We start from the raw sequence: 20,742 nt of genomic DNA, 5'->3' as shown, positions 1-20,742 counted from the left end.
CTTCGGAGCCTTTTCCCAGATGGCAGGAGGGAGAAAGGTTTGTATGAGGGGTGTGTGGGGTCGTTCCTAGTGCTGTTTGCTTTGCGGATGCAGGGTGTAGTGTAAACGTCCGTAATGGTGGGAAGAGAGACCCTGATGATCTTCTCAGCTGGCCTCACTATCCGCTGCAGGGTCTTACGATCCGAGATGGTACAATTTCCGAACCAGGCAGTGATGCAGCTGCTCAGGATACTCTCAATACAACACCTGTAGAATGTGATGAGGATTGGGGGTGGGAGATGGACTTTTCACAGATTTCGCAGAAAGTAGAGGCGCTGTTGGGCTTTCTTTGCTGTGGAGCTGGTGTTGAGGGACCAGGTGAGATTCTCCGCCAGGTGAATACCAAGAAATGCGGTGCTCTTAATGATATCTACCGAGGAGCCGTCGATGTTCAGCAGGGAATGGTCACTCTGTGCCCTCCTGATGTCAACAACCATCTCTTTTGTTTTGCTCACATTCAGAGACAGGTTGTTGGCTCTGCACCAGTCTGTTAGCCGCTGCACCTCCTCTCTGTATGCTGACTCGTCGTTCTTGCTGATGAGACCCACCACGGTCGTGTCATCGGCGAACTTGATGATGTGGTTCGAGCTGTGTGTTGCAGCACAGTCATGTGCCAGCAGAGTGAACAGCAGTGGACTGAGCACACAGCCCTGGGGAGCCCCCGTGCTCAGTGTGATGGTGTTGGAGATGCTGCTCCTGATCTGGACTGACTGAGGTCTCCCAGTCAGGAAGTCTAGGATCCATTTGCAGAGGGAGGTGTTCAGTCCCAGTAGGCTCAGCTTTCCAATCAGTTTCTAATTGAATCAGTTGCACATGAGCCTAATTGAATTCTTTGAGGAAGTGAGAAATCAAATTGATGACGGTCAAGCACTGCTTGTGGAGTATACAGATTTGAGCAAGACATTTGATAAAGTTCCCCACGATAGGTTCCAAAAATCAGGAGACATGGGACCCAGGGAAATTTGGCTGCAGGAACTTAGAATTGGTCTGCCCACAGAAGCAGAGGGTGGTAGTAGATGGAGCATACTCTGCTTAGAGATCAGTTTGCAGTGGTGTTCTGCATGGATCTGCTTTGTGATTTTTGTAAACGATTTGAATGAGGAAGTGGCAGGGTGGGTTAATTAAAGTATAGATTTGGTGTTGTGGATCATGTGTGGTGCTGCTGTAGACACCGGGATGGGACATTGACAGGATGCAGAGCTGGGCAGAGAAGTGGCAGATGGAGTTTAATATGGAAAACTGTGAACTGATACACTCTGGAAGGTTGAACGTGAAGGCAGAGCACAGGGTTGACAGCAGAATTCTCAGCAGTGGTGTGGTAGCTTGAGATCCATGTGCATAGATCCCTCAGAGTTGCTGTGCACATTGATAGGGTCAGTTGTCCTCAGTTGGTGGATTGAGTTCAAGAGCTGCAAGGTAATGTTGCAGCTCTATAAAACTCTTGTTAGACTATACTTGGAGTATTGTCTTTAATTCTGGTCCCCCCATTATAGGAAGGATGTGGGAACTTTAGAGAAGGTGCAGACATCTACCAAGCTGCTACCTGGATTAGAGAGGATAACATATGAGGAAAGGTTGAGCAATCTGGAACTTTCTCTCTAGGGTGAAGGAGGATGAGAGGTAACTGGACAGAAGGGTATAAGATGATAAGAGGTATAGATCGAGTGGACAGCCAGCAACTTTTTCCCAGGGCTGAAATGGCTAATATGAGGGTGCACAGGGGGGATACCATGAGGTAGGTTTTATCTCTCCCACCCAGAGTGGTGCGTGGGTGGAATGCATTGCCAGTTACAGTAGTAGTGGTTGATTTATTTGTGAGTTTTTAGAGAATATCAAATAGGCACATGGATGAAAGGAAAATGGAGGGCCAGGGAGGAGGGAAGGGTTAGATTGATCTTAGAGTATGTTAAAAGGTCGGGACAACTTTGTGGGCCAAAGGTCCTGTACTGTACTGTTCAATCTTCTAACATGTGCAAATTAACGGAGGTTTAGAGCAGAAAAATAAGCCCTTCGGCTCACTAAATCCTTGCCGATCATCATTTACTTATCCCACATTAATCCTGTTCTTTTTTTTTATTCTCCCTGAATTCTCATCAACACCACTCCAATCTCAATATTCCCCTAATGACTAATAATTATACTGGCTAATTGACCTACCAACCTGCATACCTTTGGGATGTGGGAGGTAAACAGAGCACCGGGAGGAAACCCACACAGGCACAGGGAGAACAGCCAAACTCCACACAGACAAAACCTGAGGTAGGGCTTGGATCCAGGTCTTCAGCAGCTCTGCTAGTTGCAGCAATGTACTACCATATCATGACAGACAGAACCAATATTTAGTAATGGATTCAGCCTGTGAAGATTAGAATGAAATGCTGCTTCTCACTATAATACATTGTACTTCTGTGCTATTGAAGACAAATATTGGTTGCAATCAGTAACTCTGTGATATACTTTGTAGCATATTAAAGAAATTAAGACTTTTATGATTGACAAATATAGTTTCACAACTGGTTCAAAACAGGAAATGTGCCAAGGCTGACTTGAGGGATACAAGGGTAACGTACACAGAACATAGAAATCTACAGCACATTATAGGCCCTTCAGCCCACACATGGTTGTGCTGACCCTGTAACCTACTCTAGAAACTCCCTATTAAATGTTAGCCAAATGAATAAAGCAAGGCAGCATCTCTACTTCCAGGAGTTTGCAGCAATTCGGCATGACATCTAAAACTTTGGAAAAACCTCTATAGATGTGTGGTGGAGAGCATATGACTAGCTGTATCACTGTCTGGTGAGGAAAGATCAATGCCCTTGAATGGAAAATCATAGAAAAAGTAGTAGATACAGCTCAGTGCATCATGGGTAAAGCCCCACAAACGGCTGAGCACATCAAAATGAAACACTGTGACAAGACTCAACACCAGGTTCAGTAACAGTTATTACCTTCAACCATCATTGAACTAGAGGAGTAACTTCACTTGCCACATCATTGAAATGTTCACACAACCTATGGACTCTTCATCTCATGTTCTCCATTTTTATTGCTTATTTATTATAACCATATAACAATCACAGCACGGAAACAGGCCATCTCGGCCCTCCTAGTCCGTGCCGAACTCTTAATATCACCTAGTCCCACCTACCCGCACTCAGCCCATAATCCTCCACTCCTTTCCTGTCCATATACCTATCCAATTTTACCTTAAATGACACAACTGAACTGGCCTCTACTACTTCTACAGGAAGCTCATTCCACACAGCTATCACTCTCTGAGTAAAGAAATACCCTCTCGTGTTTTCCCTTAAACTTCTGCCCCCTAACTCTCAAATCATGTCCTCTAGTTTGAATCTCCCCTACTCTCAATGGAAACAGCCTATTCACGTCAACTCTATCTATCCCTCTCAAAATTTTATTTTATTTTATTTTATTTATTTATTTTCAATTTTTTTTATTTTTATAATTTTTATAAATTATTATTATTTCTTCTTTTTGTATTTGCTGTTTGTTCTCTTCTGCACTCTGGTTGAATGCCCAAGTTGGAGAGTCTTACATTGATTCTGTTATGGCTATTATTCCCACAAGAAAATAACTCACAACAAATACCGACGATATTAAACCTGATTCAGATTCTGATAAATGGTGACATACATGTACTTTGATAATAAAATACTTTGAACTAAATCCTTAAATATAAATGCTTAGTGAAAAGTCAGTGCAGAAATCGGTAACAATATCACTCCAGCATATCTTAACAAACAATTTAAGAACTATGTACCATCAGTTCTTTTTGATGCTTTTTGAATGCCTCATTTCAATATTCATATTGCCCAGCTAGCAGTTGGCGTAACACGTTTCTCGATGTCTCTGTTGATGTAGAACACTTGAAGCTTGAGACGTACCTTAGTGTGATAACCAGAAAACAGCTTCAGTGTAACTGGAGCGATGTACTCCCGAATGAAGTGTAGCCACACCTGATCCAGACCAATCTGAGTCATGTGTATGTCATCGGTGGGAACATTTTCATATCCGCCCACTAGTCGCTTATCCTAAAATACAGCCAAACCATCAGAGCCTGAGAACTTTCAGCTTTGGAAGAGCTAGAATACCAACATTGAAGCAAACACTTTAAAGGTCATGTAAATATCATTCCTGGGAATGAAATGGTTAATATACGAGCAGTGTTTGAATTGAATTGACTATTTCTTACAGCCTTCATATACATGAGGAGTAAAAATCTTTACGCTATATCTCCGCCTAAATGTACAATATGAAACTATAGTAATTTATGATAAATATTATGTACAACAGGATAGTCAACACAACATAGAAATACAGTTGCGTCAGCATTAGTTGATCAGTCTGATGCCCTGGTGGAAGAAGCTAACCCAGAGCCTGCTGGTCCTGGCTTTTATGCTGCGATACTATTTCCTGGATGGTAGCAGCTGGAACAGTTCGTGCTTGGGGTGACTTGGGTCCCCAATGATCTTTCAGGCCCTTTTTACACACCTGTCTTTGTAAGTGTCCTGAATACTGGGCTTGTACTTATTGCAATTTAGGAGAATAAAGGAGAGAACTCACTGAAACCTATTGAATATTGAAAGGCCTAGATAGAGTGGATGTGGACAGGACCTCTCCTATATCGGGGGAGTCTGGAACCAGAGGTCACAGACTTCGAATAAAAGGATGTCCTGTTAGAACAGAGATAAGGAGAGATTTATTTAGTCACCAGGATTGTGAATCTGTGGAACTTATTGCTACAGATGGCTGTGAAAGCCATGACATTGAGTATTTTTAAAGCAGATGTTGATAAATTCTTGATTAATAAGGACCACAAAGGTTACAGGGAGAATAGGGTTGCGAGGGATAAAAAAAAAATCAGCTATAATGGAATGGCAGAGCAGACTCAATGGGCCGAATGGCTTAATCTGAACCACTGTCTTAGAATTTAAATCCTTTGGAAACATCCATGACAAAATTACTGAGTCAATTTTTGTGGCTGTCCAGATTTTGCAGAAATCCACATTTTCTAAAGTCTTGCTGTCATCTTTGACCATCACTCTGTATTTACAAATTGCCTTTGTTGTTCTAAACGACCATTGTTATCACAAAATCCGATGCTGAATTTGGTCAGGTAATCAAAAACTTGGTCAGGGATGAAAGTTAAGGTGCATCTTATTGGGAAAGAGGGAGAGAGGAGCAGGGAGAGTTTAAAAAGGAAATTCCAGAGATTTTGTGGAGATGTCACAAAAAATGCTTTTCATACCATTTCAGGAAATCAGAAACAAAGTAGTTTATAGTTGATAATATGACAGTTTCACAGTATGGAAACTGGTACGTGCTGGAATCTGGAACAGTGTCCAACTGCATAACCACATTGCTATGACAGAAAAATGTTCTGTGTGAGTGCAACTTCGTAATTTACTAGACTTCTATTGCTTCTGTCTTTTCACCATTTCTTGAGTATTGTGTTCTACACTTTCTAGAACCAAAGCAGATGGAGTCATATATTGAGATGTATTTGGCAGTTTTTGCCCATTTTCTGCTAGTAAGTATTTTAAAATTTATTGCCTTCATCGATAATAGACCATTCTTTAGATCATCAGTTAACACGCCTTTCTCCCCACCACCTGGGGCAATCTCAGTAAATATTTTGCTATAAAGAGTTTTAGTTAATACCCTCTCATTACACAATTCTGGATCCAACATGGCCTCTTTCTGAAATGGATTATTTTCGCACATTTAGAAAAGACAGGTGAAATGAAAAGGGAATTGGGGTAGCCATGGGAAATGTAAAAGATAAAGAGCAGCAGGAAGAACGATCTCAGGCTTGAAACTCAGGGATAGGAAACTCTCCCAAGCATTTGTCCTTCACAGAATCTAAACCATTTTCATTTGTCCAGTGTAAAGGACTAAAATTCAGTTCTTTTCTTAAGCGCTTTTCTAATTTCCAGATTTACCCTGATTATTAGGGCTACGATACTCCTGATTGTGTTTACTTGTTTCTTAGCTTCACCTACACTTATTCTACATCCTGATCTCTTGGTTGAGGTCTCTCATCCTACTGTCTCTCTAAGGGCACATTTTTGTTTTTGCTACTATGCTATTCTTTTCTAAAAGTCAGTTCTCTGCTAAAACACTACCGAACAGAGCTCTTGAGCTCACAATACACCTCATCATGGACTTGAACTTTGTTGCCTGCCCTGCACCTGCTTTGTAACACTATATACTCCACATATAATCCAGCATTTTCTGTACGTAATACTCTGTAAGGTTTCACTGCTGATGTAATGGTTTCTCTGTAGTGGCAGTGTTTGGGTTATGACTGGAGATAACGGGGTCTTTGGAATGTGCGCCGTCCAATGAGAGGCATGTTTTTCTTTCTTGTGTGCCCGGGAGAAGGCTTTGTGGGCTTTTGTTTGGTGGAAGATGGAGAGAGAAGATGCAAGAATGGGGAATCGGGGGTAAAATCGATGGAGAAAGAACAGACGGGAAAACCATGAGCTCCAAAATTCTGCATTAGACTGTTTCATGAGAATCGGCTCTTTTTCCTTTCTGCTTCTTTACTAAACCTATAGACAAATAAAGAATTATAAAGCTCAATTATTTAATTGCATATTGTGTACTGTTAGTTATTTCGTGGTACTGATTTGTATTAGGGGAACACATCACGTAGCATCCACCCAAACAAGATTTCTCAAGTTTGGCCGGGCCAGAGGCTGCCTTCCCGCTAGCCGCTAGCCAAACCTGAGGGTAAAATGTACATTATTCTACATTTCCAGCATTTGCACTGTCTGGCCTGCTGGTCTCCTCCAGCACATTGTGCGTCTACCTCTCGTGTCTACTCCATTCTTTTAATGCTTTTCCCTTGTACCACCTTGACTGCTGATGCAATGAAGTGTGTGGATGACATGCAAAGCAAAGCTTTTCAGTGCACCTTAGTACAAGTGACAACAATAAGCCGATTAATGCAACCATTGTCTCAGTAAAGTCTAGCAGACCCAATGCATCTGCTTACTCTTGTGCCATCAATTTGTGAATGTTGTTAGAACTTCTTCACCCAACCAAACACAGTGGAGTTAAAATATACTTGTTACCAAAAATAAAAGAACATGTTACAACTTAGCAGCAAATTTTGGCCACTCAATGATAATTTTTGGCAAAATATAAGTGAAATATTTCTCTAAAGCATTCAGGCCTAGTGGCAAGTTAATCCAATACAAAGTTTCACCTCGTTCTTTCCACCAGACCATTCACCGTAGTTCTCCACTATCTCCACGAGTTCGTCACACGTTGCCTCAGAAAATACTGGGAACCAGAAGACATCAGGACATGGCTGCCCAAATAAAAAAGAGTCCACATTAAGAGGGAGGAGTGGAAGTAAAAAGAGGGAGAGCTCTAGCGGAGCGGCCTGGTCGAGGGAAGTGCCTGGTGTGAAAAGTGCCTCGAGAGATTCTGGCAGGTTTGGCAGTTGGATAGTGCAATCAAGAATTGATTAGCAGTTGATTGGCAATCAAGGTTTGAATAGCTCGGACTCAGCAGAAAACAGCTGATTGGGCAATCGAGGTCAGGTGACCTTGCAGCTTGCGAAGCTCAAGCAAATAAAAAGAGGGAGAGCTCTAGCGGAGCGGCCTGGTCTGAAAAGTGCTAGTCTTTGGTGAGGAGACAATGCCAGGCACAATTGCAGAGGGTGAAGACATGACTGCTAAGCTGATTCAGTGTGTTATGTGCATGATGTGGGAGGTCAGGGACACCGATGGTGCCCCCGGCTGCTACAGCTCTGGAAAGTGTGTCCAGATTCAGCTTCTGAAGGAGCATGTTGCAGCACTGAAGAAAGAACTGGATGACCTCAGGTTCATCTGCGAAAATGAGAGTTTTCTGGACAGGACCTACAGTGAGGTTGTTATACTGAGGATACCGGAAGAGAGAAAGGGGGCAATGATGAGGAAGGAAAGGATGCTTGAAGTACAGGAAGACCCCAGTACCTCTCATAAACAGGTTTATCCTCTTGGAAGCTGTCAGGACAGAAGATATTGCCAGTCTGAGAGGTGGACAAGTCTGCGAGCCAAAAATTGGTGCAGAAGCAGGGCCGAGGAGTCAGACATCAGGAAGAGCTGTGGTAGTAGGGGACTCCATAGTAAAAGGTACGGAAACTGGTTTCTGTGGCAACAGGCGAGATTTCAGGATGGTGTGTTGCCTCCCTGGTGCTAGGATCCAGGACATCACAAACCGATTGCAGGGAATCCTCAAGGGTGAAGGTGAACAGCCGGAACTGGTAGTGCATATCGGCACAAATGACATTGCGAAGAAGAGCAAGGACATTCTTGCTATTGAGGGAGTGCAGTGTAGGTTCACAAGGTTAATTCCCGGAATGGTGGGACTGTCATGTTGAAAGATTGGAGTGATTGAGCTTGTATACACTGGAATTTAGAAGGATGAGAGGGGATCTGATTGAAACATAAGATTATTAAGGGATTGGACACACGGGAGGCAGGAAGCATGTTCCTGCTGATGGGCGAGTCCAGAACTAGAGGCCACAGTTTAAGAATAAGGGGTAGGCCATTTAGAACAGATGTGGAAAAACTTTTTCACCCAGAGAATGGTGGATATGTGGAATGCTCTGTCCCAGAAGGCAGTGGAGGCCAAGTCTCTGGATGCATTCAAGAGAGTTAGATAGAGCTCTTATAGATATCAAGGGATATGGGGAGAGGGTAGGAACGGATTATGTACGATCAGCCATGATCACAGTGAATGGCAGTGATGGCTAGAAGGGCCGAATGGCCTACTCCTGCACCTATTGTCATACTGGCTATTGATTTCGTAAATGGGAACAAACTGATAGTTTACATTAATTACCACTGGGGAAACACCTGAAAAGACAGTATCTTGATTATACTCACGAAGCTGTTGCATACCTCTTCAACAATCTCTTCTGTGAATATCTTTGAATAGTTTGGATGAATGTATTTCTCTCTCCAATCCTGCAAGATCCAAGTAGCATCCATCAGTGATGAAGCCGGTGGGATGACAGATTTACACAGCAGATGACATAACTGACAAACTGAGCTTAATTGCATTCTGTAGCTCTACAGTGTTTGTTTCCCATTATCTTTTAAAGACCCTTTCCCCTGATTGGATGAACAAGCTAGTAAGTCTGTGAATTTGGAATGAAAAAAAAATTACATCTTGTTGTGATGGAAAATAACTGGTTCTCAACAGTAGAGGCCTGGACACACAGTTTTAATAATTGGGAATTGATTTACAAGGGGAAGTCGGGTAAACACAAGCAACTACAATACACAGGAAGCGGTGTGGGGACAGGGTACAGTTATACAAACAAAGAACAAGGGAAAAGCACTACAACAGCTATCCCCCTTGATCTTGGATAGCTGCGGCTCCCTTACCAGGACAAACGATAGACCTTCCCACGCATAAATCAATGCATCTACCTCCAATGCTGTGGTCTGTAAGAGAGACCGAGCCAGGCACATGTCTCACCTTTTACAGCATGGGGCTGGGCGAGATAATCCAATTAAGGTGACCAATAATTTAGGTGCGCATTGATTAGTTGGGAGGGACCAAATGTTGATTGGCATGTGGTGTGTCCTCCGACCTGTCACGTGGCCGGTATCTCTGGATACACATCTTTATTTTCACTAGCCTCTAACTGAAATTTAGCATTTCCTTCAATTATGAATGTAGGCAACAAACCACAGCAGTATTAGCAGTCCCTGTGACTTTGAGAGAAGCCTATCCTCGCCTGGTAAAGTGAGCTATGGAAGCTTTAATTCAACTTGCAAGAACATATCTCTGCAAATCAGGATCTCCAATACTTGTAACAATTAAAACAAAAAAAAAAAGAAAATCAATTGGTTGCCCAACGTGACATGCATGTGGCTTTGTCAAAGAGAACTCCACAGTTTAATGTTCTTATTCGAGCCAAGCAACACCAGCCATCACACTGATATGCCTTTGCAAAATAAAATTTAATTGTAACTTGCCTCTATTTAAAATGTAGTCCTGCTATTTAATGCATTAATAAAGAAGCACACATATTACAATTAAAAATATTTGATAAATGTATTTCAATATAATTCACTTATTTTGTAATCCAATGTTTTTTTATTTTATATATTTAAATATTGTGGCGACCCTTTTCCTGGCACATCCGAACCGACTCACAATTAGATAGCCTACGGGGGTTTGCGAGCACAGAGCTTTGGAGCCTCTGCGCCATGGAGGGCAGGTTGAGGGAGGCTTAAAAGTGAGGCTGAAGATTTCGAATAAAGTTTTTTCCTTCGACTGCAGTTACCGACTCCGTGTTGTAATTTTAGCGCTGCGTGTAGCACACCGCTACAATTGGTGACCCTGACGGTCCAAACGATTTTTGGACCAGAAATGACCGACGCCGCCTCTGTTCATGCGGTTTCGTTGAAACTGCCGGGTTTCTGGACACAGCGCCCGAACCTATGGTTCCAGAAAGCCGAAGCCCAATTCCACGTTCGTCAGATCACCTCAGAAGACACCCGCTACTACTACGTGGTGAGCTCCCTCGACCAGGACACAGCGGCCCAGGTCACGGAGTTCGTACAGTCGCCCCCGGCAGACGGCAAGTACATGGAATTCAAAGCCCTGCTCCTCAGGACTTTCGGACTCTCACGGCGCGAGCTGGCTGCCCGTTTACTGCACCTGGATGGCTTGGGCGACAGACCTCCTTCGGCTTTAATGAATGAGATGTTGTCTCTCGCCGACGAACACACACCCTGCCTCATGTTTGAGCAGGCATTCCTGGAGCAGCTGCCCGAGGACATACGCCTGCTGCTGTCCGACGCAGATTTCAGTGACCCCCGGAAGGTGGCAGCCCGGGCGGACTTGCTGTGGAACGGCAAAAAGGTGAGCGGGGCGTCCATCGCACAGATCTCCCAGCCACGCTCCTAGCAGCAAACCAGTCCAGGCCCGGCCGCAGAGCCCGCCAACCCCCGGCCCAATGAACACTGGTGCTTCTACCACCAGCGGTGGGGCGCAGAAGCCTGCCATTGTCTCCCGCCCTGCAAGTTCCCGGGAAACGCCAGGGCCAGCCGCCGCTGATGGCTACGACGGCTGGCCATCGGGATAGCCTCCTGTATGTGTGGGATAGAAGGTCGGGACGCCGGTTTTTGGTCGATACTGGGGCTGAGATCAGCGTTTTACCTCCGACGAGTTACGACACCCGCAGCAGGGCACCGGGTCCCCCCCTGAGGGCCATGAATGGCAGCACAGTAAGGACCTATGGCACCCATCAGGTGCAGCTACAGTTCGGTTCCAGCCAGTTCACGTGGGACTTCACACTGGCCGCCGTAGCCCAACCGCTTCTGGGTGCGGATTTTTTGCGGGCTCACAGCCTACTGGTCGACCTGCCCAGGAAGAGACTGGTACATGCCGAGGCCTTTCAGACGTTCTCCCTGGGTGCAGCCCAGTTGCCAGCCCCTCACCTCGGCTCCATCACGCTGTCCGATAACGACTTCACCAGGGTCCTGGCGGATTTCCCATCGGTTCTGGCACCGCAGTTCACAGCAGCCATGCCCAGGCAAGGCGTACAGCACCACATCCCGACCCAGGGACCACCCCTCCACGCCCGCGCTCGGCAGCTTCCCCCGGACAAGCTCCGACTGGCGAAGGAGGAGTTCCAGAGGATGGAGGAATTGGGGATCAATTCCATGGGCCTCCCCCCTGCACACGGTGCCCAAAGCGACGGGGGGCTGGAGACCGTGCGGCGACTACCGCAGGCTGAACGAGGCTACCACACCGGACCGCTACCCTGTGCCGCACATTCAGGACTTTGCAGCAAACCTGCACGGCGCACGGATCTTCTCCAAGGTAGACCTCGTCCGAGGGTACCATCAAATCCCGATGCATCCTGACGACGTCCCCAAAACGGCTCTCATCACCCCGTTTGGCCTTTTCGAGTTCCTCCGCATGCCGTTCGGCCTGAAGAATGCCGCACAGACGTTCCAGCGGTTAATGGACGCGGTGGGACGGGACCTGGACTTCGCGTTCATCTATTTGGATGACATCCTCATAGCCAGCAGCAGTCGTCAGGAGCATCTGTCCCACCTCCGTCAACTCTGCGCCCGACTGAGTGAGTACGGTCTTACAATCAACCCTGCCAAATGCCAGTTCGGACTCGATACCATTGACTTCCTGGGCCACAGGATTACTAAAGACGGGGCAACCCCTCTGCCCAATAAGGTAGATGCGGTCCGCCTCTTTCCCCGACCCACCACGATCAAAGGCCTTCAGGAATTCGTAGGTATGGTCAATTTCTACCGCCGCTTCCTCCCTTCAGCTGCCAGGATCATGCGCCCCCTGTTCGCCCTGATGTCGGGTCCGAGCAAGGACATTACCTGGGACGAGGAGTCCGCCGCCACTTTCGTTCAAACGAAGGAAGCTTTGGCGGACGCCGCAATGCTAGTACATCCCAGAATGGACGCCCCTACCACCCTCACAGTGGACGCATCAAACACGGCAGTCGGTGGGGTGCTGGAGCAACTCATCGCAGGTCGCTGGCAACCCCTGGCGTTTTTCAGCAAACACCTGCGACCACCCGAGCTCAAATACAGTGCTTTCGACCGGGAACTGTTGGCGCTCTACCTGGCAATCCGGCATTTCAGGTACTTCCTAGAAGGTCGGCCCTTCACCGCGTTCACGGACCACAAACCGCTTACCTTTGCGTTTACGAAAGCGTCCGACCCCTGGTCGTCCCGCCAGCAACGCCACCTGTCCTACATCTCTGAATACACGACGGATGTCCGGCACGTCTCGGGTAAGGACAATGTCGTGGCGGATGCGCTCTCTCGCCCTACCGTTCATGCCCTTTCCCAAGGGGTAGACTTTGAGGCACTGGCAGAGGCGCAGCAGGCGGATGAGGAGATTCTGAGTTACAGAACCGCAGTCTCCGGTTTGCAGCTCCAGGACCTCCCCGTGGGCCCGGGTGAGAGGACCCTACTCTGTGACGTCGCCACCGGCCAGCCCCGTCCAGTCGTCCCGACAGCCTGGCGGCGATGCGTTTTCGACTCCATTCATAACTTGGCGCATCCCTCCATCCGGACAACTGTCCAGATGGTTTCCAGCAGGTTCGTTTGGCACGGACTCCGCAAACAGGTCAGTGAATGGGCCAAAATGTGCATGCACTGCCAGACGGCCAAGGTGCAGCGGCACACCAAAGCCCCACCGCAGCAGTTCCATCCCGCTCACCGGCGTTTCGACCACATTCATGTGGATATCGTGGGCCCCCTGCCAGTGTCGCGCGGAGCGCGGCACCTCCTGACTATCGTGGACCGGTTCACAAGATGGCCAGAGGCGGTCCCGCTCCCCGACACCACCTCCGAATCTTGCGCCCGAGCCCTGATCGCCACCTGGATATCTCACTTTGGTGTACCGGCCCACATTACCTCCGACAGAGGGGCCCAGTTCACCTCCAGCCTGTGGTCAGCTATGGCCAGCCTTTTGGGGACTCAGCTGCACCACACCACTGCCTACCACCCACAGTCGAACGGGCTAGTGGAGCGTTTCCACCGTCACCTGAAGTCGGCCCTCATGGCCCGCTTGCGAGGAGCCAACTGGGCGGACGAGCTTCCCTGGGTCCTACTCGGCATCCGCACAGCGCCCAAGGACGACCTGCACGCCCCGTTGGCCGAGTTGGTATACGGCGCGCCCCTGGTCGTCCCCGGGGAGTTCCTACCAGCCCCAAGGGGGCAAGAGGAAGATCCCGCAGCAGTCCTGGGCAGACTACGTGAGAAGCTCGGTAACCTGGCCCCCATACCCACTTCACAGCACGGGCGGCACCCGACCTGCGTACCCAAAGACCTACAGAACTGTAAGTTCGTGTTTGTACGAAGGGGCGGGCATCGGCCACCGCTGCAGTGGCCATACGAGGGGCCGTTTATGGTGCTCCGGAACAACGGGTCCACGTTCGTGCTGGACGTTGGGGGGAAAGAGGAGGTTTTCACGGTGGACCGCCTCAAACCGGCCCATGTGGACCTGGCGCAACCGGCCGAGTTTCCGGCACCTCGGCGGAGAGGCCGACCTCCCAAGCAGGTTCTGGCCCAGACTGCGGACATTGGGGGGTGTATCGCCGGTTCTGGGGGGTGGTTATGTGGCAACCCTTTTCCTGGCACATCCGAACTGACTCACAATTAGATAGCCTACGGGGGTTTGCGAGCACAGAGCTTTGGAGCCTCTGCGCCATGGGGGGCAGGTTGAGGGAGGCTTAAAAGTGAGGCTGAAGATTTCGAATAAAGTTTTTTCCTTCGACTGCAGTTACCGACTCCGTGTCGTAATTTTAGCGCTGCGTGTAGCACACCGCTACAATATGTTATTCTGAGAAGTCTGCACCGGGGCGGCCAAAGGGGTCTCTGGCATAAAAAAGGTCAACAATCCCTGAGGTAGCAGGTGGGTCTCCTTCCAAGTTTGGGGCTTGGTAGCTCATGCCTGGTTTGCATTAGGCACCCTCTGGAATGCAGCTGCTGAATACCATTCACGTCTCTAAGTCATGAAGCAAAAGGATGGAAGGTGCAAGAGCAATAAAATTATGAGAATCCACTATCCAGCCACACAGAAATCCTAATGGCTGAGTATTTGCTCATCAGATAAATGTTTTCCATATCCCCCATATCTCATTGCAATTCCGGTTTCCATACTCCCAAAGATCCAGTGGTCCTCACACTCCGTCCAAGAATCATCAGTCTCCACCCTCCCCTGAGACTCCCTGGTTCCCAAATTCCCCCCCCCCCCAAGATTCACCAGTCACCAGATACCCCCCAAATCCCACATGCCCCTGTATTCCTGAGCCCAGGCTCCCTGACCTCCATACACCTCTGAAATTCTCCATGTCCCACACTCATCCAAGTCTCACTGGGACCCCGATACCCATGTTATCTTGAATCTTACCCAGTTCACTAGAGAATTTTTAATAATACTATAGAATAAAACTTATATTGGGGAATTAAAAACTATCAATAAGCACAGAGAATCTGCCATTCTGCCACTCCTGAAGCGCTGGCTGGGGCAGATGATCAGAATTTTATGATGGAAAGCACTGGAGAGGAGAGGGAAGCGATATGGTGGTGATGTGAGGAATTAAATTGAGAATGGGTATAAGCATCACGGATAAATCTATGATTCAAAGCTGATGGAAATACAGTAACTCATAGCTGTAGAACTATTGGGATAATGTGGTGAATGAAAGGAGCAACAGCCCCACCATTACTGCTTGATTGCACACCTTGGTGGGACACTGAATGCACTCCCATAGGGTTAAAAACCATAAGGGTCTGGATTTGTGTGAGCATGTGAGAGGTGGGGCGAGACTTGTGCAGAAATTTGACCCATGGTTATTTTAAATCCCAGTGTTCATTATTATCTGCCTGGTTCATCGTCCAGGAGGGCAGAGGGAGCTGGTTTGGGACATCTCACCCATCTACTTTGGAGGATCACTTATGGATAGGACATGAAGTCACATTCTGTCAATTGCACCCTCTCTGAGTATGGTCAGGTGCTGATTCTTTTAAGAAGCTGGGATTGTCCTTGTAGCAAGTAGAGTACCATGCATATTCCTATTTAATTTTGCCTTATCTAATTTACTCAATATTATTAAAGCTCCATTTCCTCATCATAATCTTTATGACCTCACTAGCCTTTTGGTTTAACACAAGAGTATAACTTTCTAAATGCAAGTTTCTTCTACTGTTGCATTATACCTGCATTTCTCAAAGGATTTGGAATGTTGTACCAAAACTTACAATATAATACCCAGTGTAATATGATTTTGTTTTATTATGAAACATAGTGGTGGTGGTCGAGAGACCATGGAGTTTCCAGGGCGCAGGCCTGGGCAGGGTTGTATGGGAGACCGGCAGTTGCCCAAGCTGCAGGGCTTCCCCTCTCCACGCCACCGGTTGTCCAAGCGAAGGGCACTAGGACCCAAGCAGCTTGGCACCAGTGACATTGCAGAGCAATGAGTTAAGTGCCTTGCTCAAGGACACAAACACGCTGCCTCAGCTGAGGCTCGAACCAGTGACCTTCAGGTTACCAGTCTGATGCCTTGCCCACTAGGCCACGCGCCAACATATGGTACAACTTAACAAATTGTTTCTACGTACTCTCTCCTGCACACAGAAGTATCTGACCCAAATGCCAACCAGCTGCCTAGGCTGACCAAAGTAATTGGTTATTTAACCCACGATTATAATGTCTCTGTCCGGAGAAGCTGTGGCTGTACTCCTTGGAGCAAATGAAATGGAGAAGCTTTAATTGAAGACAAGAATGGCTCAGCAGTCAACAGAATGCAAGTGAATCATTAAGCCTTTCACCCTGTCGTACACATCATTGGAAAACAAATGTCTTCTGGTTGGCTCCATAACTGATGAAAGGCATGAGGAACTATGATGAAAATACAACCCCTGCCAGGGCACTAGTGCTGGAAGTTTCTGTTCTAAATGTCCTTTCCATGTTACAGGGGTGTACAACACAACACTTACAGCTTTTCTTAATATGACTGGAATATTAAGTCTAGATGTTGTACTACAATGTATTGTATATGTTAATCAAAATGGCTTCTTTATTTTGTTAAGAGTAGGAATGCTTCTTTGTTATGATAAGTGCTTTCTCTCGCACTTGTTTAGCTTTAGACTTATTGATATTGGGATTGTATTCATTTGTTAACCAATGGGGAAACATTACTTTGTCTTGTGGGTCTGGGAGCTGGGGGGTTTTCACGGTCTTTTCAGGGAGTCAGGAAGAGGACGCCGAGGAAGGCGGACGTGCGCCGCACTGCTCGGTCAACCACCCGGGTGGTCCCAGGTGCAAGGACGTGGAGGTTGGCGGAAAGTGACGAGGGGTTGAGTGGTTCAATGGTTGAGCTTCAACGATGTGCACTAAACTGACTGAACTCTGATAAGTTTTGGCGCCTTTTAATTTATTTTCTTTTCCTTCATATATACTGTATTGTTAGTAACCTTTCGGTTCTAGAGACATCCGGTTATGGCGCCATGCTGAGCGGACGTGTGTCGGAGCCCCTACAAAAAGTTTTGAAATTACTCAACTAAACAACTTTGAAATACCTGAGCAGTTCCCGTTTGATCTGATTGGAAATCAAAGGAAAGCCAAAATGCCACCCAAGGCAACAAAGCAGATGCAAAAGTCTCCGAAATTGAGCTCCTCTTGTAGCTACGCAGTGCAGACCACCGACAATACCAGCGAGGAGGAGGCTTTAACAGGTCAAGACCAAATCCTAACCGCCATTCAAGTAATGAAGGATGACTTTGTGTCAAGATTTGAAGGGCTACTGAGCGCAATACAAGCGGATTTGAAAGCTGTTACAGCACGCATTTCAGAAGCCGATGGGAGAATTAACACCAATCAGGACGATATCGCCTCTTTACGTACCCAGAATACTACTTTGAAAGCAGCTTTGGAGGCGTTAGTGCTTAAACTGGACGATTTGGAAAACTGTAGCCGCCGCTCGAACCTTTGCTTGGTGGGACTTCCGGAGAGGGCAGAAGGGTCGGATATGGTCTATTGTTTTGGAAAATTGGATTCCCGAGGTTCTGGGTGCTGAAAACTTCCTTGGGCCCTTGCTATTTAGAGCACACAGAATAGGCAGGGCAAACGAAACTGAAACAAAGTCGGCCAAGCGACCCAGGGTAGTGATAATGAAGTTTTTAAACTACGCCAATAAAATTCGGGTTATGAAGGCAACCAGACTGAAAGAATCTGTACTTTTCGATAATCAAAGAATCAGGTTTTTCCCCGATGTCTCTGCCAAATTACTTAAGCGAAGGCATGTATTCGATTCGGTGAAGAAAGAGTTGGCCTTGTTCTCGGACTTACGATATGGTCTAATTTATCCTGCTACACTGCTGGTAACTCATAAAAGAAAACACTACACCTTTGACAATGCAGCGGAGAAATCTGCGCAGCAGTTGAAGAACTATAACTTGGAGGCTGCGGACAAATAAGACAATACAGCAGGTTTCTCTTTAACTTTTTACTTAAATAGGCATGTTCATAGTGCCCAAGGGACATAAATGAAAGCTAACGAACGTTAGTGGTGTGCTTATCAATGCATTATTTAGGCTAATGAATTTGCATCGGTTCTCACCTTCTACAGTGGCAATGTAACTACATTTAGATTAAATCTAATAAAGTCTCTTGGTATAATATAGTTGTAAGATTTTCTACTACTGATAACATGGGGGGCTCTGACCTGGTTGTTGGCTATGCTGTTCCTCAACATGATAACATGGGAGGACCAGTTAAGCTCCATAATTAGGCCCTCCCTCCGGGCCGTCAGGAAACTTTCATTATGGGATGGGTGGGTGTATTTCGGTTTGGGAAATACACTCAGTTATGTTCACATTTTTCTATTTACTTTTCACGGTTTTTTTAATCTATTTTTCTTTTTTGTCACGTTGTTATCCCAGTTAGCAGTCATACTAAATCAATTCAGCTCAACATGATTGAAATTATAACTAATAGTCTATGTTCTGCGGACTTCAGTTTACCTCTTGGAATGTAAGAGGATTTTAAAAACTTGTCAAGTTAAAGCAAGTAATGAGTAGGATAAGACAGTTAAAAGCCAAAATAGTTTTTCTGCAGGAGACCCATTTAACCCCTGAAGATATAGTTAGAGTAAGGAAGAGAAGGCAGGGACAGGTTTTTTCAGTGTCTTTTAACTCACATTCAAGGGGGGGTAATTACCCTTATACATAAGTTGGTGCCTTTTCACCTTGTTAATGTTACTGAAGATCAATCTGGCAGATACCTTATTATTCAATGTGAAATTTTCTCAACCAGGTTCAATTTGGTCAATGTGTATGGGACAAATGATGACAGTCCAGCTTTTTTCAGACACCTGTTTTTATCATTAGCTGCTCTGCCAGGCTACCTTATTATAGGTGGTGATTTTAATTGTGCACTTCAACCTGAACTAGACAGAACTAAGGGGAAAGAAACCTCTCACAATCAAACAAGAAAACAGTTATTGCAATGTGTTAAAGACTTTAATTTAGTTGATGTGTGGAGAAGGAAGTACCCAGATAAACTAGCTTTTTCTTGCTATTCTAGCACTTCCCAGACCTTTTCCAGAATTGATTATTACTTAGTTTCAGCTACCTTAATATCTACAATTTCAAGCTGCTGGTATGACAGCATATTAATCTCAGATCATGCTTCAGTTTCATTTACTTGGAACCAGCCTAATGCTTTACATTACTCCCCAGGGTGGCGGCTTCAAAATATTTGGCTTAGGGATCCAGAATTTATAAAGTTTATTGGAGAACAGCTAGACTACTATTTTGGAATTAATACGGACCAGACATCTGCGACCAAAAGATGGGAAGCCTTCAATGCTTTTCTAAGAGGTCAGATGATTAGCTTCACCAGCTTTAAACAGAAATCTTTTTAGACTTGAAATAGAACAGCTTGAGAACAGAATAAAAGAGACTGAATCTGAAATTTTTCAAAATCCCTCTCAGCAGTTATTTGCAGAACTTAACAAACTGAGAGCTAGAGATAATGTATTGTCCATTGATAAGGCAACAAAAAGTTTGATGAGATGGAAGCAATCCCATTATGAGCAGGGTGAAAAGGCGAGTAAACTCTTGGCCTGGCGTATCAAACAGATACAAACAAAAAGGACAATAAACTCTCTACAATCAGATGGGGGGGGGGGTGACAACTGCTGACCCAAAAGAAATGAATAATATCTTTTTGAGATTTTACCAAAATTTGTATACATCAGAATATTCGGATTCAACTCCACAAATACAAAAGGAATTTCTGGATTTGCTAGAATTTAAACCCCTGGATGAAACGTCCTTGACCTCGCTGGAGTATAACTTAGAGGATAAAGAATTGTCTGAAGTCATAACTAATATGAAGGGAGGGAAAAGTCCTGGGCCTCATGGCATTCCGATTGAAATATATAAAATCTTTAAAACTAAATTAATACCACCTCTGCTTGATATGGATTAGGAGTCATTTGATACTGGATCCCTTCCCCCTTCTCTTAATATGGCAGTAATTACACTACTACTAAAACCTGGAAAATCACCGTCCCTATGTGGATCTTATAGACCAATTTCACTTCTGAATAATGATCTCAAAATTCTTTGTAAGGTATTAGCCAGGAGGCTGGAGCCACTCATGCCAAAGATGGTCCACCCTGACCAAAATGGTTTTGTTAAGGGAAGATAGGGCTTCCACACCATCCGAAGAGTGCTTAATATACTCTACGAAAAGTCTGGAAGCTCTGATAGTGCTATTCTGTTGCTGGATGCCGAGAAAGCTTTTGATAGAGTGGAATGGCAATATTTGTTTAAAGTTTTAGAAAGATTTGATATAGGGGGGAAATTTTTACGATGGATACAGCTTCTTTATTCTAACCCACAGGCTGGAATTTTTAACTAATGGACTTTTTTCGGCACCTTTCAAACTCCAAAGGGGAACAAGACAGGGCTGTCCCCTATCTCCCCTCCTGTTTATCCTGGCCATTGAGCCGGTTGCTATGGCAATTCGAAAAGAGGCTACCATAACAGGAATAACTATAGGAGATACAGAACATCGCATAGCCCTGTACGCAGATGATGTAATTTTGTTTTGTTCTAACTTGAATCAAACGTTACCTGCCTTAACTGACCTGATAAGTACTTTTGGTAC

General features: G+C 45.8%; 1 protein-coding gene across 3 annotated transcripts in view; it reads right to left on the bottom strand.

The window, feature by feature from the left end:
• Nucleotides 1-20,742, bottom strand: part of plod2 (procollagen-lysine, 2-oxoglutarate 5-dioxygenase 2) — a 185,224-nt gene that overhangs the window by 14,045 nt on the left and 150,437 nt on the right. For all 3 annotated transcript variants that reach the window (XM_059993497.1, XM_059993501.1, XM_059993502.1), the window contains 3 exons: nucleotides 8,961-9,026; nucleotides 7,277-7,381; nucleotides 3,948-4,094 (listed from right to left, as the gene is read on the bottom strand). In XM_059993497.1, the coding sequence (XP_059849480.1) occupies nucleotides 3,948-4,094; nucleotides 7,277-7,381; nucleotides 8,961-9,026 (318 nt within the window). The remainder of the gene's footprint in view (nucleotides 1-3,947; nucleotides 4,095-7,276; nucleotides 7,382-8,960; nucleotides 9,027-20,742) is intronic.

This window comes from Hypanus sabinus, chromosome 2, assembly GCF_030144855.1.
Source record: "Hypanus sabinus isolate sHypSab1 chromosome 2, sHypSab1.hap1, whole genome shotgun sequence".
Classification (NCBI taxonomy): Eukaryota; Metazoa; Chordata; class Chondrichthyes; order Myliobatiformes; family Dasyatidae; genus Hypanus; species Hypanus sabinus.
The sequence above is the reverse complement of the archived record's forward strand: the minus strand, read 5'-3'. Positions and strand labels throughout refer to the sequence as shown.